Raw genomic sequence first — 27,567 nt, 5'->3', positions numbered from 1 at the left:
TGTGGAAAGGGTTGTAGTAGGTCATTTACTATTTTAAATAGTCTGAATTTTAAGCCTGATCAATAGATTCGGAGAAATATTGTTTTCATGGCTTATGTTATGGCTCTGTGGTAGATTGCCATGTGTGATCTTCACTTTAGTCTGTCCACCTCTAAGTGAAGTTTCTGTCATCAATGTTCCAAGTTTCGCCCTAGGTGGTTTAGGGCCCAGAGTTCCATGAGGAGTGTTAGACTAGAACACAGAACTTATTTAAGTGGGGCAGTTTTCTCTAGAGTCTTAGCTAGTTTTATGTTCCAGGAAACTTCTTGGTCTGTCACTGATACCAGTATTTCATCCACATGAGGATATTCTAGAGCATCTAGAAAGTAGAAAGTGGTCTGACTTTTTTCTTATCCCAGAACTCTTTTAGAGTTCTCATAGGACCTGTCTAGTTTAAACCACTGTTCAAAGAGAACTTAGGTAGTGAATGGTCCATGGTAGTGGTGGAGTCTTAATACTGCTAGCCTGTTCTGATATGTAAGCCTCCTTTGGATCACCAGATCTAACGTGTGTCTCTTTTAGTGGGATGGGGATTTAATTACCTGTGTAAATCCTTCTGCTGTTATGGTGACAAGAAAATCAGTAGGGATGTGAATCGGGCTTCAGACGATTGAAAATATCGTCGATATTTTCAAAATCGTCAGAAATCGGGGGCTCCCCCAAAACGATAGGAAAACCCCACGATATTGATCGTGGGGGTTCCCTTATCGTTTTGGGGGAGGGTGGGAAAATCGGCACACAAAAATAACCCCTAAACCCACCCTGACCCTTTAAAAGTAACCCCTTAGCTTCCCCCACCCTCCTGACCCCCCCAAAAATGTTTTACAGGTACCTGGTGGTCCAGTGGGGGTCCCGGGAGCGATCTCCTGGGCTGTCGACTGCCACTAATCAAAATGGCGCCGATGGCCTTTGCCCTTACCATGTGACAGGGTATCCGTGCCATTGGCCGGATCCTGTCACATGGTAGGAGCACTGGATGGCCGGCGCCATCTTGTGCTCCTACCATGTGACAGGGTCTGACCAATGGCACTGGTAGCCCCTGTGACATAGTAAAGGCAAAGGCTATCGGCACCATTTTGAATACTGGCAGCCGACGGTCCGAGTGCAGGAGGTCGCTCCCGGACCCCCGCTGGACTTTTGGCAAGTCTTGTGGGGGGTCAGGAGGGTCCCCCAAGACTTGCCAAAAGCCCTGGTGGTCCAGCGGGGGTCCGGGAGCGATCTCCTGCACTCGGCACCATTTTGATTAGTGGCAGCCGACGGCCCGGGAGCGGGAGGACGGCCCGGAGCGGGAGATCACGGTAGATCACTCCAGGGACCCCCACTGGACCACCAGGTACCTGTAAAAAGTTTTTTAGGGGGTTGGGGGGGGGGGAAGCTAAGGGGTTATTTTTAAAGGGTCGGGTGGGTTTTTTGTTTATCGGCTCGGGCGCAGCCGATAAACAAAACCGCGATTGGGCCCGATTGAAAAAAAACCCCACATGTGAATCAGACCGGAATCCGAACCGATTCCGGTTCAGATTCACATCTCTAAAAATCAGCAATGTTGGAGTTGCTATATTATTTATTTATTTATTTAGTATTTTTATATACCGACATTCTCGATACAAATATCAAATCATGTCGGTTTCCATATAACAAAACTGTCGCGGTTAAGGCGTTACATTAAACAGTGTTTCTGAACATAAGAACATAAATTAAATATTAAATAGACTACAATAATTCTTCAAAGGAACGAGAATGTAGGGAGTAGCTAAGAAAAAAGGGTAGGCTAAATTGGGATATACAGGTAACAGAAAACAGTGTTGATGGGTATAAACATGAGTAATGCATGAGCAAAAGAATTAATGCATTAGTAAAGGAGTCTTTCAAAACAAGTGGGCTGTCCAGAAGAAGCGCATCAGGCTTTGAGGGGAAATGGGCGATCGTGGCACTTATAGTGGACTATTTTTCTCTTTGACCGGTGTCGGAGTGTTCCTGCGATTCTGGAAAGGCTTGCCGGAAGAGCCACGTTTTTAGGTTTTTCTTAAAAGTTAGATGACAAGTCTCTTGGCGTAGATCCGACGGTAATGAGTTCCAGAGGGCGGGCCCGGCTGTGGAGAGTGCTCGTTTTGTTAGTGAAGTTTTGATCGGGGGAGCATATAAGGAACCTTTGTAATTGTATCTGATAGGTCTTTGTGATGTGTGAGGGCGGAGTTGCGAGTTTAGATTTAGGTGGGCGATGCCCATGATATCCTTGTGGATCATTGATAATGTCTTGAAGGAAATTCTGGCTTTAATAGGAAGCCAGTGCAGGCTGTGAAGAATTGGTGTGATGTGGGCTCTTTTATTTGTGTTGGTGAGTAACCTCGCCGCAGCGTTCTGCACCATCTGTAGGGGTTTTGTAGATAAGACCGGAAGACCTAGCAGTAGAGAGTTGCAGTAGTCTAACTTAGACAGAATTATAGACTGGACTACTAGACTGAAGTCACTGAAGTGGAGGAGTGGTTTCAGATTTTTTAGCACTTGGAGTTTGAAATAACATTCTTTAGTTGTGTTGATAACGAAGGATTTAAGGTTGAATTGATTATCGAGACGCACCCCTAAGTCTCTGACGGAAGGGGAGTGGTTAATAGATAATTTTGCGAATTGTGTTGCGCTTTGGGAGTTGATGAGAGTATGGTTTTCGTCTGGCGAGATGATGAGGATTTCTGTTTTACTTGAATTGAGTATAAGGTTCAAGCTGAATAGCAGAGAATTGATAGATTGTAAGAATTAGTTCAAGGAGCTCTAGCACGGACGACATGTTTTAGTGAGGGGCTCGGATGACCAGAAGAGCTCTTATTGGGGTCTCAATTCCTAACTAGACTATCAAGCATTCTAAGTCTATTACCTGGAGAAGAGAGATTCTACACAGTCTGAGTCTTGGAACATGATTGCCGCCACCCCTCCAGCATGTCTCCTTGGACTGGGCTGTTGTTTGATGGGAAAACTGCTAGATACGGTTCATTCAGTGGTACTCCCTCAGTTTTGTGCAACCAGATCTTAGTTATCCCTAAGACAAGGCTTCTCAAACTTTTAGCCAGTGTGACCCCGTTTTAGCACTTGAAAATTCACATAACTCCAGAGGATTTCAAAACAGATTAGTAGGGGTGCGGTCGCCCTCCAATAATCCCTCCACTCTTACCCTCCACATACTTCTGATTCTCTCTCCTAACCGTCAACCTCTCCAATCAATCCTTTCCCTCAGCCTCCACCCCTATATCAGATCCCCTCCAGCTGATCCCCTATACATCCCCCAGTTCCTTTCACCACCACAGCCTTTCTTCTCTCTATTACCAAACCTTTTTGCATCTTCCCAGCTGATTCTTTCATCGAAAGCCCTTCTTTCTAACCATCCACTGACCCTCACCCCATTTTGCCATTCCCCTGTCAGTCTCAATCTCACTCTCATCCTTATCCTCTCATCTTCCAGTCTCCTTTCCTCTCCTCCAGCCCTTCTCTCACATCCCTCAACTGATCAGTTCTCATCCCCCAGTTCCTCTCTTACATCCCTCATTTGATCTGCTATTCCCACTCTTATCCTGCATAGCCACTCCCTCTCCAGCTGATTCAGCCTTCAAATCTCTCCTGCATTTGATTTCTCCTTTCTGACAGCCCCTTTTCTAAACATTTCCCTGTCCGGGATCAGTGGCAACATTTCCCTTTGGGCCCTGGGGCAAAGGTGGCTGACAAATGGTGGGAATAGAGGACAGGCTGAAACATTTTTCTGTTGGGTAGGGTCGGTGGTGGCTGAGGAGAAAGGAGCAGTGGCAATCTCCACTGGCTTATGCATACCACACCCTCCCCTCATAACTGTTCTCAAGCCCGATGATCTGCAAGTGGCTGAAGCATTAATAATGAATGTCAGCACAAGGCCTGTGAGCAAATATGCAAACTCTCAGGCCCTGCAGCAGCCCTCATCCCTCCTCGTGCAGTGCTTCTTGTTACCACAGAAATTCATGCAAGGTCAGACCAAAGGGCCATCGAGCATCCTGTCTCCAACAATGGCCAATCTTTAAAAGTAGATTCAGTTTTTTGCTGTTTACGCCCCATGTCAAGTTGCAGGTTTCCCTGAGTCTCATGATTAATACCTATTTATGGACCTTTCTTTCATGAACTTGTTCAAACCCTTTTTAAACCCAGCTATGCTAATTGCCGTGACCACATTTTCTGTTGTTCTACAGCATGCTTTTCTCTGGTTTCTGGTGTAGACTCTGCAACATTTTGGTAGCCTTTTCAGGAACACCTTTAGCCTATCTATATTCTTTTGGAGGAACAGTCTTTAGAATTAGATACAGTACTTTAGGTGGTCTCACCAATAGCCTGTACAGAGGCAGTGTTGCTTTTTTTTTCCTTGTGTATATGCCTCTCCCAAATACAAAATCATATTTAATTTTCCATAAAGACCGTTTCTGATCCAGTGATGGTTTCACCCTAAATGAGTGTTGAGTTGTCTAGGTGCTTGAAACTGTTATGCAGCAGGTCAGGGCTCAGTGGTGATAACTTCTAAAATTGCTAGAATAGCACACCGATAGTTATGAAGGAGTCTATATGTCCCACCCTTGGAAGCATGGTAGAAAGACAGTAATCAATATCTGAAAAAATACTTGGGATGCAACTGAAGTGGGAAATGTAGTAGAGTCAAGTATTTGGGAAGACAATGTTCACTTCAATCTATAGATTCTCAAAAAAGACATCATTACATTGTAAAAGGTACAGAGAAAAAGCAACCAAAACGATGGAGATGGAATGGATCCCCTATGCGGAAAGGCTAAAGAGGTTAGGGCTGATCAGTTTGAAGAAGAGATGGCTAAATGGAGATATGATAGAGGTCTATAAAAGCATGAGTGGAATAGAATGAGTAAAGTAAATCGGTTTTTTACTCTTTAAAAAAATTCAAAGGCAAGGGAACAGTCTATGAAGTTAGTAAGTAGCACATTTAAAAGAAATTGGAGAACATTCTTTCACTCAATGCACAATGAAGCTCCGGAATTCATTGCCGGAGGATGTGATTAAGGCAGTTAGTGTAGTTAGGTTTGAAAAAAGGTTTGGACAAGTTCCTAGAGAAACCCATAAACTATTATTAACCAAGTAAATTTAGGGAATAGCCACTACTTATCACTGTGTGATAGCAGGTTGGGATCTTTTTGCTGTTTGGGATCCTGCCAGGTACTTGTGACCTGGATTGGCCACTCTTGGAAACAGGATATTGGGCTTGATGGACCCTCCATCTGACTCAGTATGGTAATTATGTTCACTGTCTGAAAAAGAACAACAGAGAAAAGAGGTGTTCTAACTTGAAACTGTTTTGAAAAGGATTGAGGGGCTTAGATGAAGGGGGGTTATGTGAAACCCCTGAAGCTTTCTGAAAAGTTCTGCATGTATTAACTGAACATGTTTGGTTTTTTTCAAGAAAAAATGTCAGCAAAATTCAAAATGTCAACATGTTTTCATATGTAACCAGAACTCAGGAGGTTTGTAGGTTTTCAGTTTGGCAAGCAATTTGTCTCATACCTATGTCAAGTCATTCGTCCGCTTGTCTCTTTTAATATAGATAATCCCCAATAGTACTTTTTTGTTTAGTATGGAATATATCTTCTGAAAATGATATTCAGTAGCATAAACAGCAGGGCTCATGCTTTTGCAAATAATTTCTTCATTGTATATCTAAATATTGCTTGTTGTTTTGTACCTGTAGGTGAAGTCTGTTGGAGAGAGAGTGGTTCTATATGTCCTAAATCGAATTATTTATAGGAAGCAGGAAATGGAGAGGGATGACGTTCCGTTTCTCTGTCACAGTAGCACTGATTACGCCAAGATTCTGTGGAAGAAAGGGGAAGCCATTGGGTTTTATTCTGTCAAACCAACAGGTAACTACATTGTTAAAAACGTGTTTCTTATTGAGAAACAACTTGACTAAAACGTCTGTGGAACAAGTACACTCAGTACTGATTTAAAAAAACATGCTGATGCTACTGAAATTGTGCTCACTGCTGTACACTTGCAAGCAAGGGAAATTGTCATAAGGGCATTGTTTCTTTGGCATTGATTCAAAAAGGGTCACGTATAATAAATATTCATGATAGAGGGTCTCTAAACACATAGCTATAACTTGGCAGCAAATTGCCAGTATTGTATTGCAAATAGCAGAAAATACCAGGCCTGTATAGCATTAGTTGCTATGGAGTTATTCTGTACAATTGATTCTAGTGAAAAGGCAGGGAAATTACCTTTTGATATCCAGCCTACTCTCAGTGAGTGACTGCTGTTAATACTTGGGATTTTAGGATAGCTTCTCTAGCTCAACAGCAGCCCTGGCAGGGATCAGTGAGAAAGAAAGAAAGAAAGAAAGAAAACTTAGGTGGAGAATTGAAAGGGTCACAAAAGTGCTGAAGGGGTAGACAATAAAAGAAGGCTAAGGGGTGGAGGGTAAGATGAGAATAATAAAGACAGGACTTTGAAAGGAAAAAAAGAATAAACGGAAGGGTCATGCGGTAGATAAGATTGAAAGAAGTGGAGATAAAAACCAAAGCGGAGGTGATGAATGGGGACCAAAGGGAACCAGAAACAGAGAAGTTAGAAAATCTTTATCTTCTGTCAGGTCTCCTTTAAATGAATGTGTATATCTGTACGGCATGGGAATGATCTCCACATGCAAGAAAGGGGCCAATGTAATATCGGCACGTAGAAAGTGGGCGCTCAATGCTTAGCGCCCGCTTTCTTAACACACCCAACCACCTCTCCCAGGGACCCGATGTCATATTTAAATGTGCTGCTGCGCTAAAAAGGATGCACTAAAGAAAATTGTATGCCCCTAGCGCGTCCTTGATATCAGGTGCCTAGGAGACATGGCTGGGCACCCATGTCTGACCTGCCCTAAACTCCCTTCCCCCAAGGTCTGGCCTGAAAGGCCAAGTGGTCCGGGTCAGATCCGGGGGAAGGGGGGGGGGGGGTGCAGTACCTGAATAGAGGTCCTTAGAAAAGCACTTTGAAAACTTGAAATCTTCTTCCTCCCGCGGGCTGGGAACCCCTGCCAGACGACCTCCTCCGCCAGGGCTGTTCCCAGTTGGTTCTTTTCACTGACAAATGTCAATGAAAGGACCAGTCCCCTTTCAGGACAACCTTCTGAAAGGTGATTGGTCCCTTCACTGACATGTGACAGTGAAGGGACCAATCGGCAATAAGTGAAGAAGTGAATAAATTAATATCATGTGCCCGACACTTTAATATTGATTTTTCACTCCTTCACTTATTGCCGATTGGTCCCTTCAACTCACACTGGTCACCTTCCCAATAATGTACAAAAAGCAAATATTTTCATAGACAAGAATGTGCTTTAAGCATTCTTATTTTCAGAGAACCACAACAACGGTAAAGGCATAGAGCTGCATGAAAAATTGTTTCTCCTAGGACAGGGGTCGGGAACCTATGGCTCGCGAGCCAGATGTGGCTCTTTTGATGGCTGCATCTGGCTCGCAGACAAATCTTTAATAAAAAAGTAAAAATCTAACAAAACCCCCCACCCTCCTGACGCCCCCCAAGACCTGCCAAAAGTCCCTGGTGGTCCAACGGGGGTCCAGGAGCGGTCCGGGAGTGATCTCCTGGACTTGGGCTGTCGGCTGCCAGAAGTCAAAATGGCGCTGACGGCCCTTTGCCCTCACTATGTCACTGGGGTCGACCAATGGCGGCGGTAGCCCCTGTGACATAGTAAGGGCAAAGGGCCGTTGGCTGCCAGTAATCAAAATGGCGTTGACGGCCCCTTGCCCTTACTATGTCACAGGGGCTACCGCTGCCATTGGTCAACCCCAGTGACATAGTGAGGGCAAAGGGCCGTCGACGCCATTTTGACTACTGGCAGCCGAAAGCCCAAGTCCAGGAGATCGCTCCCGGACCCCCGCTGGACCACCAGGGACTTTTGGCAGGTCTTGGGGGGGGGGGTCAGGAGGGTGGACGGTTATAGTAAATTAATTTGGCAGGTCTTGGGGGGGCATCAGGAGAGTAGGGATTGTAGTAAATTAATTTGGTAGGTCTTGGGGGGGTCAGGATGGAGGGGGGTTGTAGTAAATTAATTTGGTAAGTCTTGGGGGGTTCAGGAGGGTGGGGGGTTATTTATTTATTTATTTAACAGTTTTATATACCGAAATTCTTGTAAGGGTTTACAAATCAGTTCGGTTTACATTGAACAGAAAACAGTGTTTTCTGTTGTAGTTAGTATGGCTCTCACAGAATTACATTTTAAAATATGTGGCGTTCATGGCTCTCTCAGCCAAAAAGGTTCCTGACCCCTGTCCTAGGATAAGCAGGATGGTAATCCTCACATATGTGTGACATCATCAGATGGAGCCCAGCATGGAAAAATTTTGTCAAAGTTTCTAGAACTTTGACAAGCACACTGAGCATACCCAGCATGCCACTACCCACACATCCACACGGGGTCCTTCTTGAGTCTCTTTTTTTCCCGCGAAGTGCTTGCCTCACGGTCATGGAGCTCTGCTTTATTTAAAGTATTTTTTCAGTTGGTTACAGACTTTTTTCTGCGCCAGGTCCCTCTTCTCCCAGTTGGTGTCCCAGGGAGGTGGTGTGGTAAGTTTTTACCTTAGTTGTGGTTGATTCCCGGTGTGTTGCTCCTCGATGACCGCCGGTCATTGATCGCTCGCCGGCTCATTTTTATGGCATCATCCGGTTTTCGCCAGTGCCCACGGACCATGTCCATCACAGATTTGCAAGAGGTTTGCATCCTCTGCCTGGGGGCATCGCACAACGTCCGGGGGTTATGTTTTTGCGATCAGATGACCCCCAAAGACCGTTGTGCCCGACTGGATAAGATGGAGAGCTTTTTGGGTCCAAAAAGTCTGATCCATCGACTCCGGCATTGGGGGCGGGGAACCTTTGGAAACACTGTCGATGTCCACCCCTCCATTGGGGCTCTCTCTCTCTCTCTCTCTCTGAGATAGGCAGTCTCTGGTGTCGTCGCACTCCAAGACATCTGGATTCTTTCCATCTATCTCTGCACTGGGGAAAGACTGGGCTGAGCACTGAAGGAAGTCCCAAAACCATCGGCACCAGTCACTGTCTGTGCATGGCACCAACTCTGTTCTGTATCGGCAGCTGCTATGATGGCACCGAAGCGACCCTGTGGGGAGCAGGCATCAATCTCCATCGGAACCAGGAGTCCCAGGCGTTTCCCACTGAAGCTGATGCTGGACACTGAGTTCCCTTGGGGTTCAGAGTGAGTTCTGATGACGCCTTCTCCACCTCCTCCTCAATTTGTCTTATCTTTGGCGGGTTTTCAGGAGGGGCTGGATTGCAGGGTCCAGCTGCCAATACTCCGAGCCTTGGATGGCTGACGCTTACCCTGCCAGGAGGGCGGAGTTAGCAATCTGATGAAGACCAGCTCCCCAAAGGGGAGGAGTAAGCAGTCAGTTATAGATCTGTTCCCCCAGAGGGGAGGAGTTAGTAATCTGTAATGACTCTGGATGCTGGATACTCCCGTTGAAGAAGGAGTTAACAATCTGTTAGTGATTCCCCCACCAGGGGGCGAAGTAGCACACTGTTACAGATCTTGCTAAGGAGTAGCAATCTGTTAGTGCTCTGCTCTTCCAGAGGGAAGGAGTAGCAACTGCTATGCTTGTTCCTGTAGAAAGATGAACCAGCAACCTGTATGGTCCCCACGGGGAGATAGCTATGTGATATGGATCAGCTTCCGCAGTGAGAGGAGTAATGGTCTGATGTGGGTTGGCTCCCACAGAGTGGCAGATGATAATACAGTCTTGTTAGTGTAGGAATAACACTTAGTAGAATAGTGAATCCTTGGGCCGATGGCAGATGACAGCGCCCTCAAGTGGAGATCCTGAGGGACCACCGGCTAGGCTGGAGTATTGAGACAAACACAGTTCTTTATTAGACTGGAAGTAGAACCACCAGAGGTGGCAGTAGTGAGTTGATATGCCCGGCAGGGCTGAAGTCCCTCTGATACTGGAACCACGATCTCAGAGTTGTTGAGCTGTAAGGAGAGACTATAGGTAGTGAGTAGACAGGGTATACTGGGCATAACCAGTGGTAGATGATACACTCACAATTGTAGATCTCTGTAGTGTCTTCTATATGCAACAGAGAGTCATCAGTATTCAGGAACAGGAGCCGCAGGCGAATACTGGTTTCTGAAATAATAATACTGGTTTCTGAAATAATAACTGTGTATGGGATGGCTTCTGGATAGAAGAGGTTTAGAAGAGATTTAGGAATGTAGGCCCTCGTGGAGTGAGTACCGGTTCCTGTCTGTAGTAGGACTCACTGTGTTCACGTCTGATATCGCCTCCAGGCAGTAGGAGTCTTCTGAGTATTCGGGAACATAGGCCCTTGAGGAGCGAGTACCGGATCCCGTCCAACACTCTGAAATCACCCCCGTGGAGCGGGTTCTCCTGGTAAGTTTGAAAAGGCCGAGCAGTGGAGAAGAATTTCCCTGGCTGACTCGGATTGTTGTTGCAAATAGCGTGGACTGCCGAAGCAAGTCCATAAGGAGTTCCTTGCTAACTCGTTAGAGGTTAGCAAACAAAGACCTTTTAAAGTGAAAATGGATGACGTCACTACGGGGGGACGCCCCCGAGGTTCGCGCCCTTTCTGGTACAAAGTCTGGAGCGCGCACGCCCTTATGTCATCAGGAACATGGCGGATCTGTAGCATCAAGCCAGCTCGGGGACACCGGGACCAAGAGGCAGGCAGAAGCTGCGGCTGCATTTGTCCATCAGAGCCGAAGGGAATGCTACAAAGGTAGAGAGGGTGGAGCGAGGGCGAGAATAGGCACGAACGCAACAATGTCCCAATGGATTCTCCCTCATTCCCTTCTTGGGACCTGTCCTCGCATCAGGAAATATTCTTGACAGTGCTCTCTGCCCTTTTAATGGTCGGAGCGGTCAAACCCATTCCCCTTGCAACAGTAATGTAAGTCAATTCTGCTTCCTGTTCAGGGGAGATGGAAAGCCAGTCTCTGATGCTTTTGTCCGCCATTGGGGCGAGGACCTTCTGTATGCATATCCTCCGCTTCCGCTGGTTATGAAGACTCTCCTGAAGCTCTCCAGCAAGACAAGGGGACCATGATTCTCATTGCTCCCCGTTGGCCAAAGCAAGTCTGGTTCCCGCTCCTGAAGGATCTCTCCGTCAGAGAGCTGATTTGGTTTGGGGACCCCACCCCCCCAACATGATCACGCAGGATCAGGGCAGGCTGCACCATTCCAACCTCAAGGCCTTGTCTCTGACGGCCTGGATGTTGAAAGGCTAGTCCTGTAGCTCCTTCACCTCTCTGACTATGTGTCTCAGGTCCTGGTAGCTTCCAGAAAGCCTTCCACCAGGAAGTCATATAGCCTGAAGTAGAAGAGGTTTTGGTTCTGGTGTGAGGGTCGCAGTTTGGATCCGTTCACCTGCTCCACTCCGAAGTTGCTGGATTACCTGTGGTACCTTTCAGAGGCTGGTTTGAGACCAACTCAGAGTACACCCGAGTGCTATCAGTGCTTGCCACCAGGGTGTCAGCGGTATGCCCATCTCTGTCCAGCCCATAGTTAGGTGGTTTATGTGGGGTTTACTTCAGCTGAAGGCTCCCCTGCCAGCCTCCTGTTGAGTCCTGGGATTTCAGCATGGTGTTGGCTTAGCTCCTACGTGATCCTTTCGAGCCCATGTGCTCCTGCGACCTGAAGTACCTGACCTGGAAGGTCCTTTTCCTGGTTGCGGTTACTTCGGTACGCAGAGTCAGTGAACTTCAGGTGTAGGTGGCATATCTGCCCTACATGAAATTCATTCATGATAGAGTGGTCCTGTGTACTCTCCCTAAGTTCCTGCCTAAGGTGGTGGCTGATTTTCATCTCAACTAGTTGATCATTCTGCCCTTCTTTTTTCCTAGGCCTCATTCGCACCAGGGCGAACGGGCTCTGCACAGTTTGGATTGCAAGAGGGAGTTAGCGTTCTGTCTCGAACACACAGGCAGTCCATGCAGCTGTTATTATCTTTTGATAAGAATAGATTGGGGGTTGCAATGGCCAAGCAAACCCTGTCAAACTGGCTGGCAGATTGTATTACCTTTTGCTGTGCGCAGGCGGGCCTTCAGTTTGGAGACCGTGTCAAGGCTCACTCCATGAGAGCCATGGCTGCGTCGGTAGCTCACTTGCGAACGGTTCCCGTAACCAACATCTGCATGGCTGTAACCTGGAATTCCCTCCATACTTTCATTGCCCACTACTGTTTGGACAAAGATGGCCAACATGACAGAAGCTTCAGCCAATCTGTCCTTCGGAATCTCTTTCAGCTGTAAACCCAACTCTCCATGCCTAGGGCCCTTTGTTCAGGTTCAGGCTTTCTCCCTCTGTTACCAACAGCACCAGTGTTGTTGTGCTCGTTCGCACCTAGTTAGGTGTCTGTTGGTCACTGGTGTTGCTGGGAGCAGCCTGTAGCTTGGTATTCACCCATATGTGAAGACGACCATCCTGCTTGTCCTAGGAGAAAGCAGAGTTGCTTACCTGTATCAGGGTTCTCCTAGGACAGCAGGATGTTAGTTTTCAGGAAACCTGCCCACCACTCCGTGGAGTTGGGTTTCTCCTTCGTTTGTTATTTTATTTCTTCGTAATTCTGTGTTACAAGACTGAAGAGGGACCCTGCATAGATGCGTGGATAGTGGCATGCTGGGCATGCTTAGTCTGTCAGTCAAAGTTCTAGAAACACTGACAAATGTTTTTTATGCTGGGCTCCATCTAATGATGTCACCCATATGTGAGAACTAACATCCTGCTGTCCAAGGAGAACCTCTGTTACAGGTAAGCAGCTCTGCTTTTTTTGTGAAAAGGGTGGTGGTTGCTTTGGAATGGCCTCTCAGTGTTGGTAATATTCTGCATTATTAGATTTTGGCCTCACATGATAATTTTAAGATCTATTCCTAAATAAAGGTCAGTCTCTTTGGAAACAATGTCAAGAGAGCAGTGGCTAAGATAAAAGACCACTTTTCACTGCAGCTCCAGACTCACCATTTCAACTTTTCCTAATATTGCCTCCTGTCTTTTACTGATCTGCCTAATTTATGTTGCTTTGGGTTTTTCAAAATCTTTTTCCTTTCTGTTTTCAGAATGTAATTGCTTGCTAGCAAATTATTTAACTCTACCAAAGTTTAGCTTGTCTTTCTCTAGCTGATATTCTGCTTAAATTGTGCCTACTGGGTTTTTGTGGAAGTCACTTTTTTTCCTCTATCTGATTAGAACATAAGAATATTTTGCTAGCCCTTTTTTTGTTTAAAATTATGTGTGTGTTTAATGGGAATTAAAAAAAAAGAAAAGGCTTATATCTTTAGGAGTTTTGTTCCCACCCATCTCTAGGTTTGTTCCTTCTTAAATAGTTCTTCCAAGGACTTTGGTACTTAATCTACTATTACTCAATTATAGGTCACTTTCACTGATCATTATGAGCAGAATATATTTTATGCAGTGTAACAATTGTGGTGCTTACATCACAAGGCATACCATTTGGGGACTTAAGGGTTGTCCAGTTTGCCTTTGAAAAAGGAACTGACTCATCCGAAAGAGGAATTGTCTACATTTCATAAAACCTCCCCTTCCTCACAGCATCCAGAATATCATCCCCAACTACTTAGATTCAGAAACCCAAGAAAAAATGGTTTATAATGGGCTCTGACAGAATAAGACCTGTGACCCCTGAGGTACCCTGTCTCAACTGAGCAACATCCAGGATATCTTTCCCCACCCCCACAGAGGAGTTAAAAATCCAGCAATAAATGGATTACGATGGGTTCAGGTAGAATAAGGCCTGTGACAGAGGCATCCACTTTCCCTGATGATACCCTTACAAAATGCCTATTCTACATTGGTAAATGAAGCTGCTCTTGAAACAGAAAATGAGGTGATGTGTGAAAAGGAAGAAAACACCCCAAGCACCCCAAAATCCTCTAACATGAAGACATTTCATAAGCAAAAGGACCTTCTGCTGGGAGTCTTGGTCATTTAGAGGAACTAATCTGCTTTCCTGGATCATCAGCTGGTAGAAACACAAATCAGGTAGCCAGTGCAATTACAGAAGAAAGTAAGAACTCTAATATCAATGTAATCATTCATCTGAGGCGGTCACAATTGGGACAGTCCACAAAGTATTTTTGAAGAGATTAAGTATTTATTTTATTTACCCTTAAGGTATTGACAGTGTGTTTGTAATCCTGTTTTACATGGTCCCCTGACAAAGAACCGTGTTTCAAATAACTGCATCAGGAGGGACTTTGGAACTAAAAATATAGACATAAGTAAATGTTATAATAAGAAGTGGACTAAAAACATTGAAAGACAAAGCCTGTACATAGATATCGAACATAGCACTTACCCCGGTACAGTCAGTTTCGCAAATAACTTTGAATGGCATATCAAACGGAACTTCCGGCATGGGGATTTAAATAGGAAAAGCGTGCCAAAATTGGTTACAGTATTGAATAAGTATCGTAGAAATCAAAAACTTATATAATGCAAAAAATTGCCAATTGTGGCTACATTATGAATAAAGCATGACAATGTGCAAAAGATAAAGACAAAAGGGCTGATGCAATATCATGCGTGCAAAAAAACGTGCGTACATCCTCTCTCTTGGGCTCTCGATCTAATATTCTAATGAGCTGGCACGCTAAAAGGGACGCGCAATGGATAATTTGCGTGTCCCTAGCATGTCCATGCCATCGAGTGCCCAGAAGAAGTGGCTGTGCGCAGGTAAGGAAAACCTATGCTATATTTTCTGAGCATACGTTTTTCTAACCCATGGATAGCCATGGGTTAGGAAAATGGACACTCTCAAATTGAGCTTCCTTTTTCCAAACCCTGACCACTGTCAAGTTTCTTTTTTTTTTTTTTTTTGCAGCTTTCTGTAGTTCCTCCTGCTTAGTATTGCAACAATATTAAGTAGGAGCAACCACAAAAAACTGTTTGTTTTGCTCTTCTGAGCATGGCTTGGGGTGCCTCAAAACTTAACACCAACTCTGGGCCGGCATTAATTTTTGAGCATTAAAATGTGTGCGTCAGGCTCACTTGTTTTTTTTTAATTGGTGGAACTAGCTAATAGCCTCATCAACGTGCATTTGCATGTGATGAGTCCTTTTAGTTTTGCGGGGGGGGGGGGGGGGGGGGGGGGGGGTTGGATGCATGTTTTGGACATGCTAATCCCCTTATAGCATAAGGGGTTGTGGATGTGTGTCCAACCACGGGTTAAACAGTGCACTCAGCTGAGCGCACTGTATTGCATCGGCCCCAAAAAATATAGTATAAACAAAACATTTTTTGAACAAATGATAGCGAGAATGAACACTAAATGTAAACAAGTTTAAAAATTGCTGAAAACAAGTTCTAAATTAGTACAACAAAGCAGTGGTTCTCAACCTTTTTTCTATCAGGACACACCTGAGAGATGATGCTCACATGCGTGACACGCTGAACATAATGGAAGAATGAAAGGATGGATCGGTAAAAATGGACTTTTATTGGAACTTGCCCGACTCTGGCCGAGTTTCGCTCTGCCGAGCTGCCTCAGGGGCTTGTTGAGCCAGAAACACTGCAGTGTTTGTCAGAGCAGTATGTGACCGGTGCAAGTTCAACAAAGAATTGCTTCAATACTGTTCACACAAGTGATTGATGAATTACAAGTGACAAGCCCGGATTCGGTGTGTTCACTCATATTCCTTCATCCTAGGAAATCAGCACAAGTATATAGAGCCAAGTTTCTGGCTCAACAAGCCCCTGAGGCAGCTCGGCAGAGCGAAACTCGGCCAGAGTCGGGCAAGTTCCAATAAAAGTCCATTTTTACCGATCCATCCTTTCATTCTTCTGTTGTTCGTCACATTGGATCGGTTACCGGTTTGCTTCCTTGGACGCTGAACATAATGGCCATCATATGCTCTGCATCCACAGGAGTCCCCTGCTTCCTAACAATGGGTGCAGAGCAGAAGTCATTTCCCTGTATAACTCACCATACAAAAAAGATATTCTGATTCTAGGGTCATGTTAATAACTGTAGAATAGTGCACTGCATATATCCTACACATATGTAGTTATAGCACTATGAAGCACTGATTACTGAACTTGCCAGAGAATTATCCAGCACAGATGACATCATTCCTGGAAGGATGGAACTAAGTTTGTTATTCTAACTGATAAGAAGAGGCCTGTGGCCTATAGTGAGAGCAAGCTAAAGTACACATGTTAAAATATATATCGATTGGCTATTAAAGGTAAAGGGTGTGGATTATGCAGATGACTGATAATAGCAGACCCCAGACCCTTTATAAGCTGATGCACACGTTAAGAGCTCTGAGCAGATTTTAAACAGACCTTGTACACCTTTGCTTGTACTAAATTCTTTCTGTATTTTTCTGCTCCTAGAGGAATTATCCGCCTTCCTCTATATAATTACCTGTATTAATAAACCCCTTTCTTTATTACCGTCTGAAGCTGGTATTTATTCTGTAATTAGACACAGGGGACGCTCCTCTTTTAACATAACAGTATCACAAACTTCCTCTACTACCAGGTGTATTGTAAAACATTACAAACAAACCCCACTCTGGGTACGTCTATCAAACCTGCCATACCTCGGCAATATCCCTACCCAAGAAAAGGCAGCAGTTCACCACCAGTGCAATATAATATTGAGAAAATACAACAAATAAGGTTGAAACAAACCTAGTAAAGAACCTCATCTCAGTCACACACACACACAGAACACAGACAGACCTGCCTTCACCAAATACAGAATAAAAGACCACAAATTACAAATGTGCAAACAAAACCTGGACTGGAAACCCCAAGACCACCTTCTGCATGCAGTGCAAAACTGGAGACTAGAAACAAAACTATATTTCCTCCTCCACTAAGCAAAGTTCAAAGAGAGAAGTAATGCATATTCTCAAAACTGACATAATATGGCCTTTGTACCCAGTCACTCCCCTCCATGCCCCCATCATACCTCACTTCTCCCAACTACTCATGCTCATATCCCTGTCCAATATTTGACAATCCCCCCCCCCATCCTCTTCCCCATGCTCTCTCTCTCCCCTGTTGAACTCTTTCTGCCCTTCCCTACCCAGAATACCTCTGACCACCTCTTTCCTACCTGTTCCTGCTCAGTAGCCCCCAACCTCTCCTTCTTCCACCTCTCCTTACCCTGCAACCCCAATCTCCTTTCCCCCACCCCTTCCTATTCACCTGACTCCTGACTCCCTATCTTCCCATGCTTTCCTGCCCAGTACATTTCCTCCTCCTCCTAGCTCCCAGCCAGCAGAAAAGACGTCAGTCCAATTCAGAGTCTTCTTCCCTCTGTATCAGCAGCAGATGAGGGCAAGAAGCATTGAGGAAAGGAAGATGAGGTGGCAGCAGCAGTGGATCTATAGAGCATGTACATTTCTCCCTTATGCTCCTGCTTTCACATCCAGACCCCATAGGGATGAAGAGAGCATCAACAGCCTCATTGCCAGGCCAGGCAGAGGAAGATAAAGTTGGTGTCCTGCCGGGCACATATGAATAGGAGTTGGTGATATCGTGCTCTGATCTGGGTGAAGGAAGAGGGAATAACCCCCCACTGGCCAGGAAGAAGAGAAGGAAGCAAGAGCAGCTTCCTGTCTTACCCAATAAAAGAGAAGTCAGCCATCTCCTGCCCAGACTATTGAGGAAAGATCAGTCTTCTGCTGGCTCTGCAACACACCTCCCAGGACTTTGTGACACACTCTGGTGTGTCCCGACACACCTGTTGAGAACCACGTCAATAAAGTACAAAAACACTGATTTGCACGTATCTGTTTAGAAGAAAATTGAATGACTAAATATCTTTTGTTAAACAAAAGTTATGATCATTAGTATTGGACCACTAATATGCTTTAATTTGCTTTTGTCACAATTACAGGAAGCACGTGCAGCTACTATCTCTCCCAAAACTATAAGCTCCCTGTATTGGACACCATGTTTGTAAGGAAGAGGCACCATGGGAACGACTTTGGGCTGCAGATGTTGGAGGATTTTGTGGATTCCTTTACAGAAGATGCCCTTGGCCTGAGATACCCATTATCATCTTCCATGCATACAGGTACCGTAGTGTAAATAATAGCCTATATAGATTGGAGACCTTAAAATATGTTTGAAATAGTTAAATATTTACTTCAAATTAAAAAAAAAAATCCATCTTTTTTTTTTTTGCATTGGATGTGACACCTTGGAATTTAGTAAGGAATCAATTGGCTTCTTTTTTTTTGCAAGTAAAGTTAAGTTCCTGAGCAAATATACACAAATGGTTGAAACAATTTCCAAGTATGTGTAAGAAAATCAGCAAGGAGCCAAGATGACGTTATAGGAGCAGGCATGTCTTATGGGAGCTCCTTGTTCTCCATGGACAAGCAGGACAATAATCAACCACACGAGTCAGATGATATCATCCTTAGGTGCCGAGACAAAAAAGCTGTCTTGAAGCAGCTGTACTGTGCAAACTTCCTCTGTTTTTCTTTCTTTTCACTTGTATGAAAGTTCACATTTTTTTGTCTGTCCTTCAGCAGTTTGTCAAAAGTTTTATTTGCAAGGTTTTTATTTAATTTCTTTATTTTAATTTCTTCACTCAGTATTTTCATATTTTCATTTTCAGAAGTCTCCAAAAAAAAAGGTTTTTCTATTAGAGTTTTGAAAATTGAGTTTGGCTTAGCTTTGGTTCTAGTTCCAATAGCAAACAAGAAACCAGACTTCAAAAGAAGTCCCAGGTATTTCTGCAAATGTCTTTAGTGTATCTCCAGGATTATTGCGTTCCTTCTTTCCTTGTTTGAGACCATCACCAAGAGCGATAAAATTCAGGTGTCCCAAACTCAAAAGAACTTTTGAGTTTTCCTCAAACTTCTGGAGCAGTGGAAAGGAAACAACAATCGGCTGAGGAACCAGTGCCTAAAGCAAAAAGACCAAGTACTCTCATGCTAAGTACCATGACTCGGGGAATTCTCGGCAGAGACATCATTCCCCCACAATTAAAGAGAGGGAAACTGTTTTTGGTGCCGAGATAGGCCCTGTCTGCGCTGATGATTCCTTGGTGCACACCATTAAGCTTAGTTTACTCTTCAGTGCAGAAGTCTCGCTGGCGCCATCAGCAAATAAAGGAATTGTAACCTTGTCTATGCTGATAACTTCTCAGCACCAAGACACAGATATGGGTACTGATCAACTTAAAAATTAAACTTATTCGGAATCCAAACAAACTATGACAATTTTAGTTCCAGAACTGGATAGTTCTTCTACATGGATTCCTCCCTTGCCATGGAAGCAAAAACTCATAATATAAACTTTTTCAGGTGTATTTGAAGTAAAAAGATTGTGAGGGAGTATATTGGACCATTAGATGATAAAGGGGTAAAATAGGCAATTAGGGATGGCAAGGCCAAAGCAGAGAGGCTAAAGTAATTCTTTGCATTAGTCATCACTGAGAAAGATGTAAGAAATGATATTCAAAGGTAACGATTCATAGAAACAGAAACAAATCTGTTACCAGAAAGATGTAATAGGGCAAATCTAAATAGTACCAAATCACCTGGACCAGACGGTATACATACCATTCTCCTAGGACAAGCAGGATGGTAGTCCTCACACATGGGTGACATCATCAGATGGAGCCGGGCACAGAAAAACTTTTGTCAAAGTTTCTAGAAACTTTCTCTAAATTTAGTTTCAAACCAGCCACGGCACCATACCTATGTTATCTCCTGTTAAATAACTTGTAAAAATTCTCGGATTTTGGTTAAGTGAATTAAAAGGTCATTGGCAAAAGCCACAAGTTTAAATTGGTGCCTACCAAAAGAGAGAGCCAGTAATTCCTTCATGAGCTTGAACTGTGTGAATCATTGGATCCAAGGAAAGTAGGAAGAGCATAAGAGACAAGGGACAGTCCTGCCTAGTCCCCCCTTTGTAAAAAAAATTAAAAAAAATCCTGCGAGAATGTACCATTGACTAATATAGCTGCTACAGGGTTATGGCAAAGAGCTCGTATTTAATCCAAAAATCCTGTAAATCCATATTTTTTCCAAAATAAGAAAGTCCAGTGTTAGGATTTGTAGGTATGTGGGCCCTGGGCCGAGGTGAGAGATGGTACCGCCCACAGGTAGGAGCCCTGTGAGCCTCACAGTCGGAAAGCGTGGTCTCAGCGGACGTCAGACACAGCTGTGGAATAGAGTCTTTATTAGAGAGGTGGAAAGGTACTGCCCGAGAAGCGGGGAGTGCAAGAGAAAATAACAAAGTCTGTGTGGTGGGGTATACCTGGAGGGAATACCTCAGGAGTGGAGATCCGGTAGTGGTCCGCAGAGTGGGGTACACTGATGAGGTTTCTCTGTAGCGATGAATTGGTAGTGGCCTGCAACACAGGGTACACCGAAGGGTTCCTCACTCAGAGATGGTATGGTAGTGGCCTGTGGCACGGGGTACACCAGAGAGGGATTCCCATTAGAGATGGTACAGTAGAGGTCCACAGCGTGAAGTACACCAAAAATGTCTGCAACTAGAGATGGTACGGTAAAGGCCCGCAGTGCTGGGGTACACCAGAGAGGATCCCACACAGCAGATGGTACAGTAGTGGTCCGTAGAGTTAAGGTACTCACAGTAAGGATAGTTCTAGCAGAGGCCCTGGGAAACAGGGACAGGCAGCAGTCCAAGGCAAGAAGGCCCTCCGAAGAGCAGATAGCCAGAGACGAGGAAGGGCCCCCGAAGAGCGGGTACCCAGAGCATCTCACGCCAAAAGTGCAGGAACTGGAATGGGAAGTCCGTAGTGAGTGAAGCGGATTCAGCAATGAGGGAACTCATTGCCAAGTCGTCTGTAGGCAGAGCCAGCCGGCTTAAGTATCGTGAAGTGAAGACGTCATCCAGAAGGGATCCCGCCATGAAGACGTCTTGGAAGTTCCCGCCAAAACATGCTTAAGACTGGCCCGTGTGCGTGCCTAAGTGATCCCGAAGGCAAGATGGGAATTGGCAGCGCCCACGCCGTCCCGGGAATGCCAGGCAGGTTGGTGGTAGCTGGCGGAGGCCGCCACTTTCCCCAATGATGTCAGAGCAGCAAAGAAAGAGGTGAGCATTAGTGGTCGCAGCTGTCTGTGACCAGGCATAACACCCAGCTTATCTGGTCAAATGCTTTTTTAGCATCAAAACTGACCTAGAGGAAGTCAAAATTATACCAAGGAGCATTCTATAGAAGCTGTTTTCTGCACATTCAATACCACATTCAATACCACCATAGCAATCTATAATAATGAATGAAAGATTTGGTCCAAAGATACACATTCATGATCTTTCATCAATTTGAAAAACTCTCCTAAAAACCCGCCTGGGGTCTTGTATGTGTTAGCTTTCTTTATGGCTGAATAGATCTCTTCCAACCTTAGCAGAGCACTTAAAAACTGTTCAGATATTAAAGAAAAGAAGGAAACTTCTACCTCCTTGCCCAGTCTGTGGTGACAAAGCCTTCTAAATCCATCTAGACTGGATCATGATCTGAGATCTCTAATAGACCAATATTTGCAGGAACTACTTGTGCATAATGTACCTTTGAAACTGTAAATAATCCAACCTGGGTATTGTGTGCTCTAGAAATGTGTGTAATCCTTTTTCAGAGTAGTGAAGGCATCTCCAGACATCCACTGGATCTAAATAATGTCATAGAAAAGGGATGCCCCTAGTGGAGTCAAGGGGATAATTTGCCTTAGCGAGTAACTAATCAATTTTCTTAGCATTCAGACAGGTTAATCCACGATCAGTGGGTTATGCACCTTTACCAGCAGATGGAGTCGGAGTATTAAATTCTTTAAAAGCTTGTAATATTTTATGTTCAAAACATTTTTATTGGGTTTAAATGGCAAGTATAACGAAACAATACAAGAGAGAGTGGGTTCATATCTCTCCCCCGTCAAATTAACCCAACAATATTACAATGAAACCCCCCTCCCAGAAAGCCCCCCCCCCCCCCCCCCTTTTCCATAAACAGGTGCACTACTGGAAGGGCACTCAAAGAAGCAGCCAAGTGAAGGCATCATATGGAAGAGCCAGCAAGCAGCTGCCCAAAACCCATCAGTCATTCAAAACCAAACTCCTCGCTCGATGAGGCAATGTCTGAAGATATGGACCCCAGATGGAAGCAAACCGGCGTCTTCGAGTCGGCGAGCCTCGTGCCGCCATACTTTCCATAGTCATCATGGTGTGTAGCTGATTTCTCCAAGTCCAGAATGATGGAACATCCGGAGTCCTCCACAAAAGGAGAATCGTTTTCTTCCCCACCAGGCTCGCTTTCTGAATCAGCAGGCGAGAGCCAGGATCTCTAACTCGAAGAGGGGAAATGCACCCAAATAAAAACCACAAGGGGGAAAAGGGCAGCACCACATCAATCAGGTCTATTAAATAGTCCGCTATCTTACGCCAAAAGCCCAATACTCCGGGACAAGTCCAAAACACGTGGGACAGGGTTCCCACCCTTCCTGGACAGCGGACACAAAACGGCGTGGTGGCCACGGACAATTGATGCGCCCGCTGAGGGGAGATAAACGCCCGGGTCAAGAATTTGTATTGCATTTCTCGAAAATACATGTTGGTAGAGATCCTGGCTATACGCCGAAAACAAACATTCAAAATAAAACCAGTGAGGAGAAAGTCACCATCATTATTCCAACGAGCAACAAGAAAGGTGCAGACATCCACCTGGGTGTATTTTTGTAACGTTCTATAATACTGGGATAAAGACGGGGCCTTGGCGGCCCCAAAGTGGAACACCCCGTCTAAGGTTTGATACCCCGTGAGCTCCTTAGTCTCCGGAGATAAGGACTTAAGATAATGCTGAACTTGCAAATATGGAAATGTGTGTGAGGAATCTAAATGATAAAGCTTTTGAAAGTCACTGAAGGTCATTAACACCCCGTCCTTGGTCCACAAATGACCTAAATACTTCGCCCCCCGGGCCTCCCAGACCCGAAACATAGCTGATTGAATGCCGGGTTGGAAGTCAACATTCCCCCGAATAGGTAGAAAATAAGCACATACATTGGGAACGTGCAGGAGTCTGGTAAGATGTTTCCAGGACTGCCGGATAGGTCGGGTAAGTGCTGAGTGGAGTATGAACGAAGGGAGACCGCCCGCTGTGCTTTGCAGAGCGTAGAATGGAGCCAACGGGTATAAGAGAGTTCGCTCAACTGAAAGTGGGGAATAATGCGAGGAACCCTGTAACCAATTGCGGAGAAGCCGCAAATTGCAGGCAAGATTATAATTGGCCAAGTTGGGGACCCCCAAACCACCCCCTCTCCAAGAATTCTGTAACCAGCGAAGTGGTAGTCTAGACCGACCCCCTCTCCACAAAAATCTACGCAGCTCCCCCTCCGCCCGAGCTAAGTCTCTGCGAGGTAAAATTAGTGGGATATTCTGTAGGAGGTATAGCCACTTAGGGAGCAAGGTCATCTTAAAAAGGGCCACACGTCCCGTCATCGAGAGCGGGAGTGCCTTCCAATTCTGGAGAGTAGTTTGGGTATGTCGGAGCAAACGTGGAATATTAACTTGGTATACTAACTCAGGGTCCGAGGGTAGATAAACTCCCAAGTAACGAATACTGTCTTCCGCCCATTGCAATGGGAAATGTCCTACCCAGTTGGCACGTAAGGTAGGCGGATATGCCAAAGCGTAGGACTTAGTCTCGTTTAATTGAAAGCCCGAAAAAGACCCAAAAGTCTCCATTAAACGCATTAATGGAGGTAAAGACGATTCTGGTTTGGTAATAAACACTAGTAGGTCATCCGCAAAAGCTACTGATTTAAAGGTCCCGGAGTCCATATAAAGACCACAAATCTCCGATGTGGCACCAATGGCAAGTAACAGAGGTTCCAATTGCAAAAGAAATAAAAGGGGGGAAAGGGGGCACCCCTGTCTGGTACCCCGCGCCACAGCAAACTCCTCCGACTGAGAACCGTTGGCCACTATACGAGCCCGGGGATCCGTATAGAGGAGGTGTAGAGCTTGCAAAAAAAACCCGTCAAAGCCCATACGCTGCAACACATAAAATAAGTATCTCCACTCCACCCTATCAAACGCCTTAGCGGCGTCAAAACTGATAGCAAGATATGGGAGGGACATTCTCTGACTCTGGGACATGGCCGCCAAAATTTTCCGAATATTGGACAGTGCATAGCGCTGACGGACAAAACCCGCCTGGTGGTCCCCAATTAAAAAAGGTAAACAAGTCGCCAATCTCTCCGCCAGGATCTTTGCTAGTAATTTGTGGTCATAATTCAGCAAAGATATGGGGCGATACGATTCGGCTTGTAGGGGGTCCTTTCCCGGCTTTGGTATTAATACAATGTGTGCTAAGTTATCATGAGCGGGAAAGGAACCCCTGGTCACCAACTCAGTAAATGCCCTTGCCAGGGGCTGAGACACCGAATCCCTAAGGAGTTTAAAGAATTCCGATGTGAAACCATCGGGTCCTGGAGCCTTAAAGTTCTTAGAGGATTGAATAGCTGTCAACACCTCTGTCGAAGAAATCGGGGCATTGAGCATATCCCTGTCTGCCTTGGTCAGCAAGGGAAGTGATAAACCCTCACAAAACCTGCGGCACGCATCGGGGTTCCACCCTTCTGAGGCATAAAGTGAGGAGTAGTAAGTCCTGAAACTTTGTAAAATTGCAGGGGTGTCTCGTATCACCATCCCGGGGGAAGTGCTAAGGGCCGGGATATAGCGGTTGGACTTAGTGGATTTAATAAGATTGGACATCAGTTTACCTGCCTTATTGCTGTATTGATACAGTTTAAATTGATAATACTGATAGCTCTTCCTCGCTCTTTGGTGTAGCAGAGCATTGAGAGCGTGCTGCTTAGCCAGATAGTCTGTCCTAGCCGTCGCCGATTTGGAGTGGATTAAAAGGATCCTGGCTTGACGAGTGTGATGGCTCAAGGCCAGAATACGGCGGTCTAGCGTTTTTCGACGCTGTGCCGTGTATGATATAATTTCACCCCGCAATACTGCTTTTGCAGTGTTCCAAAATAAAAGAGGTTGGGAGACATGGTTTTGGTTATTAGCCACATAGTCAGTCCACTTGTGTATGAGGAAGTCCTTGAATTTCTCATCCTGTGCCAAGTAATAGGGATAGCGCCAGTGTCTTGAAAAAGCGACTGAGGCCAGAAATCGCATCTCCACCCACACAGGGGCATGATCTGATATAACTATGCTCTCAATGCCCGCCGCCAGAGTCCGATGAAAAGCATGTGAGCTCAAAAGAAAGTAGTCAATTCTAGCAAAGGAAGCATGGGCCCTGGAAAGATGTGTAAAATCACGTTCCATGGGGTGTAACGTTCTCCAGACATCAAGCAAATGTAAATGGGATTCCAACATATTCGGGCCCCGCCCCGCTCCCGCGTCCCAGCCCCGGCTCTGCGAGGCATCCAGGTGAGTGTCGCGGACTGTATTAAAATCCCCCCCTACAATCAAAGTATCAGACAAAAATGGCAATAAATGTTTAAACAGCGTACGATAAAATCGAGGATCATAAACATTGGGTGCATATACGTTGCAAAAGACCACCTTGTGATGAAACAGTTCTGTCACCAGAATAAGAAAGCGCCCCTGGGGATCTTTAATTTCTTTGTGAATTGTAATAGGAAGTTGTTTGCGGAAGAGAATAGCTACCCCAGCAGATTTGGAGGAAGCAGAAGCGTACCTCACCTCCCCCACCCAGGCCCTACGAAGCTTCATATGCTCTTGGTCTGTAAGATGGGTCTCTTGTAAGAAAGCTACCACTGCCGATTGCCTATTCAAAAGAGAAAGCACTTTCGTGCGTTTGATAGGCGAGTGTAGGCCGCAGACATTCCAGGAGATCAATTTGGTAGAGTTACTCATAAGGTACTACTGTTAGAACTAAAATTGCGTTAACTTGTGAATGAATATAGGAGCAGGCCCTCCCAGCCAAGGCCTCCTCCGTCTGATAAGGAGGGAAGGCTTCCACCCGCCGCTTACCCCTCACAGCACTCCCGCCAGTAGTATGTGCTACCATAGAAAAGCCCCGAAGATCACCCAAGACCCCCCCTCCCCTCCCCCACCCCAACCCCCTCCCCCCTCTACCCCTTCCCCTATCCCCCCTACCACCCCATCCCAACCCCCTACCCCCTTCCATCTCTGGAAGCGTCTTACCCCCAACCACTCTCTGTCCCATAAACTGGGCCTTCAAATTGAAGGCTTGGAGATCCGTATAAATGTGAACAGGTCTACCCCTGAAGATGAGTGATAACATGAGCTTAACATGGCAGCAACAAGTTGAAAACATAAACCATGCAGCAACAGAACATTTCCCTTCCCCTCCCACCACAGATGTAAACATGATAATGGAATATGAGAAAACATTGATTTTACCATGGTGTATAATGGAGAAAGGGGAAGGGAGAAAGCGAAAGAACCTCAAACAAAACAAAGAAAGAAATCCAGATCTCGGGGACCTGGCATCATAAAGGAATTACCAACAGTTTTGCAAGGGAGGCCCGAGTGGCTAACAATACCGACTGGGCAGTCCATCAAACGAACCTCCCTGAAAAAAATACCGTCTTGAGGTCTGTAGTAGGGCCCCACAGTGTATGTATATAAAAAAAATCAAGAGAAGGAAAAGAAAAAATCAAAATCCAGCCGAACTGTGCGACCACTCACACTCTAAAGAAGTAAGAGTCCTGGCAGCCAAGCAGTCAAGTCGTGGCACCCAATGTTCAGTGAGTTACGTCCCGGCGCCCAGGCCACAGTAGTGTGGAGCGGGAAAGAGAATGAAAGTATGCGCCAGCCAAAATATAAAAAATGAAAAAAAAGAAGAAAGAAAAAAATTCCCGTTCCCCCTCGGGAGCTAAACATCAAGTGTGCCCATTTCACTCCTGGGCCGTTCAAACCATTTTGTCTACAAATTTCTGGGCTTGATCCGGAGAATCGAATGTGTGAAGAGTATCACCATGCCACAAGCGCAATCGGGCGGGATACATGAGGGAAAACTTGACCCCACGATTATGTAGTGTCGTGCACAAAGGTGAAAAGCGCCGTCGGGCCTCAGAAACAGCAGATGAAAAATCTTGAAATATTCGGATGGGCTGTCCCTGGTAGGTGAGCGGCGTTTTGCTTCGGGAGGCCCGCCAAATCTCAGCCTTATGCGCTGAATTCAATATCTTGGCAATGATAAGCCGGGGGCGGCCCTGATTAGCCGGCCTAGACCCCAATCTATGGGCCCTCTCCACCACCAATTTACCGCTTAGTGCGGGGAGCTCCAGAGCCTCCGGCAGCCAGGTTTCGAGCAGGGAGCAGAAGGTCTTTCGGCGATATCCTCCGAGAAGCCCAGGAACCTTAAGTTGTCCCTACGGGCTCTATTTTCGAGGTCTTCCACCTTTTGGGAAAGCGCAGCTATAAGTTTGACGTGGCTCGCCATATCTCCCGCCATGATCACCGCGCCATCCTCCACCCCCGAGACTCGAGACTCGATTTGTTC

At 45.5% G+C, this 27,567-nt stretch overlaps 1 protein-coding gene across 2 annotated transcripts in view; it reads left to right on the top strand.

The window, feature by feature from the left end:
• The window catches only part of FAM169A (family with sequence similarity 169 member A), a 244,678-nt gene that overhangs the window by 91,918 nt on the left and 125,193 nt on the right, over nt 1–27,567 (top strand). For both annotated transcript variants that reach the window (XM_029575050.1, XM_029575058.1), the window contains exons 5-6: nt 5,756–5,927; nt 17,977–18,156. In XM_029575050.1, the coding sequence (XP_029430910.1) occupies nt 5,756–5,927; nt 17,977–18,156 (352 nt within the window). The remainder of the gene's footprint in view (nt 1–5,755; nt 5,928–17,976; nt 18,157–27,567) is intronic.

The sequence above is a fragment of the Rhinatrema bivittatum genome, chromosome 1 (genome assembly GCF_901001135.1).
Source record: "Rhinatrema bivittatum chromosome 1, aRhiBiv1.1, whole genome shotgun sequence".
NCBI classification, from domain to species: Eukaryota; Metazoa; Chordata; class Amphibia; order Gymnophiona; family Rhinatrematidae; genus Rhinatrema; species Rhinatrema bivittatum.
This window is presented reverse-complemented; position numbering and strand designations above follow the sequence as displayed.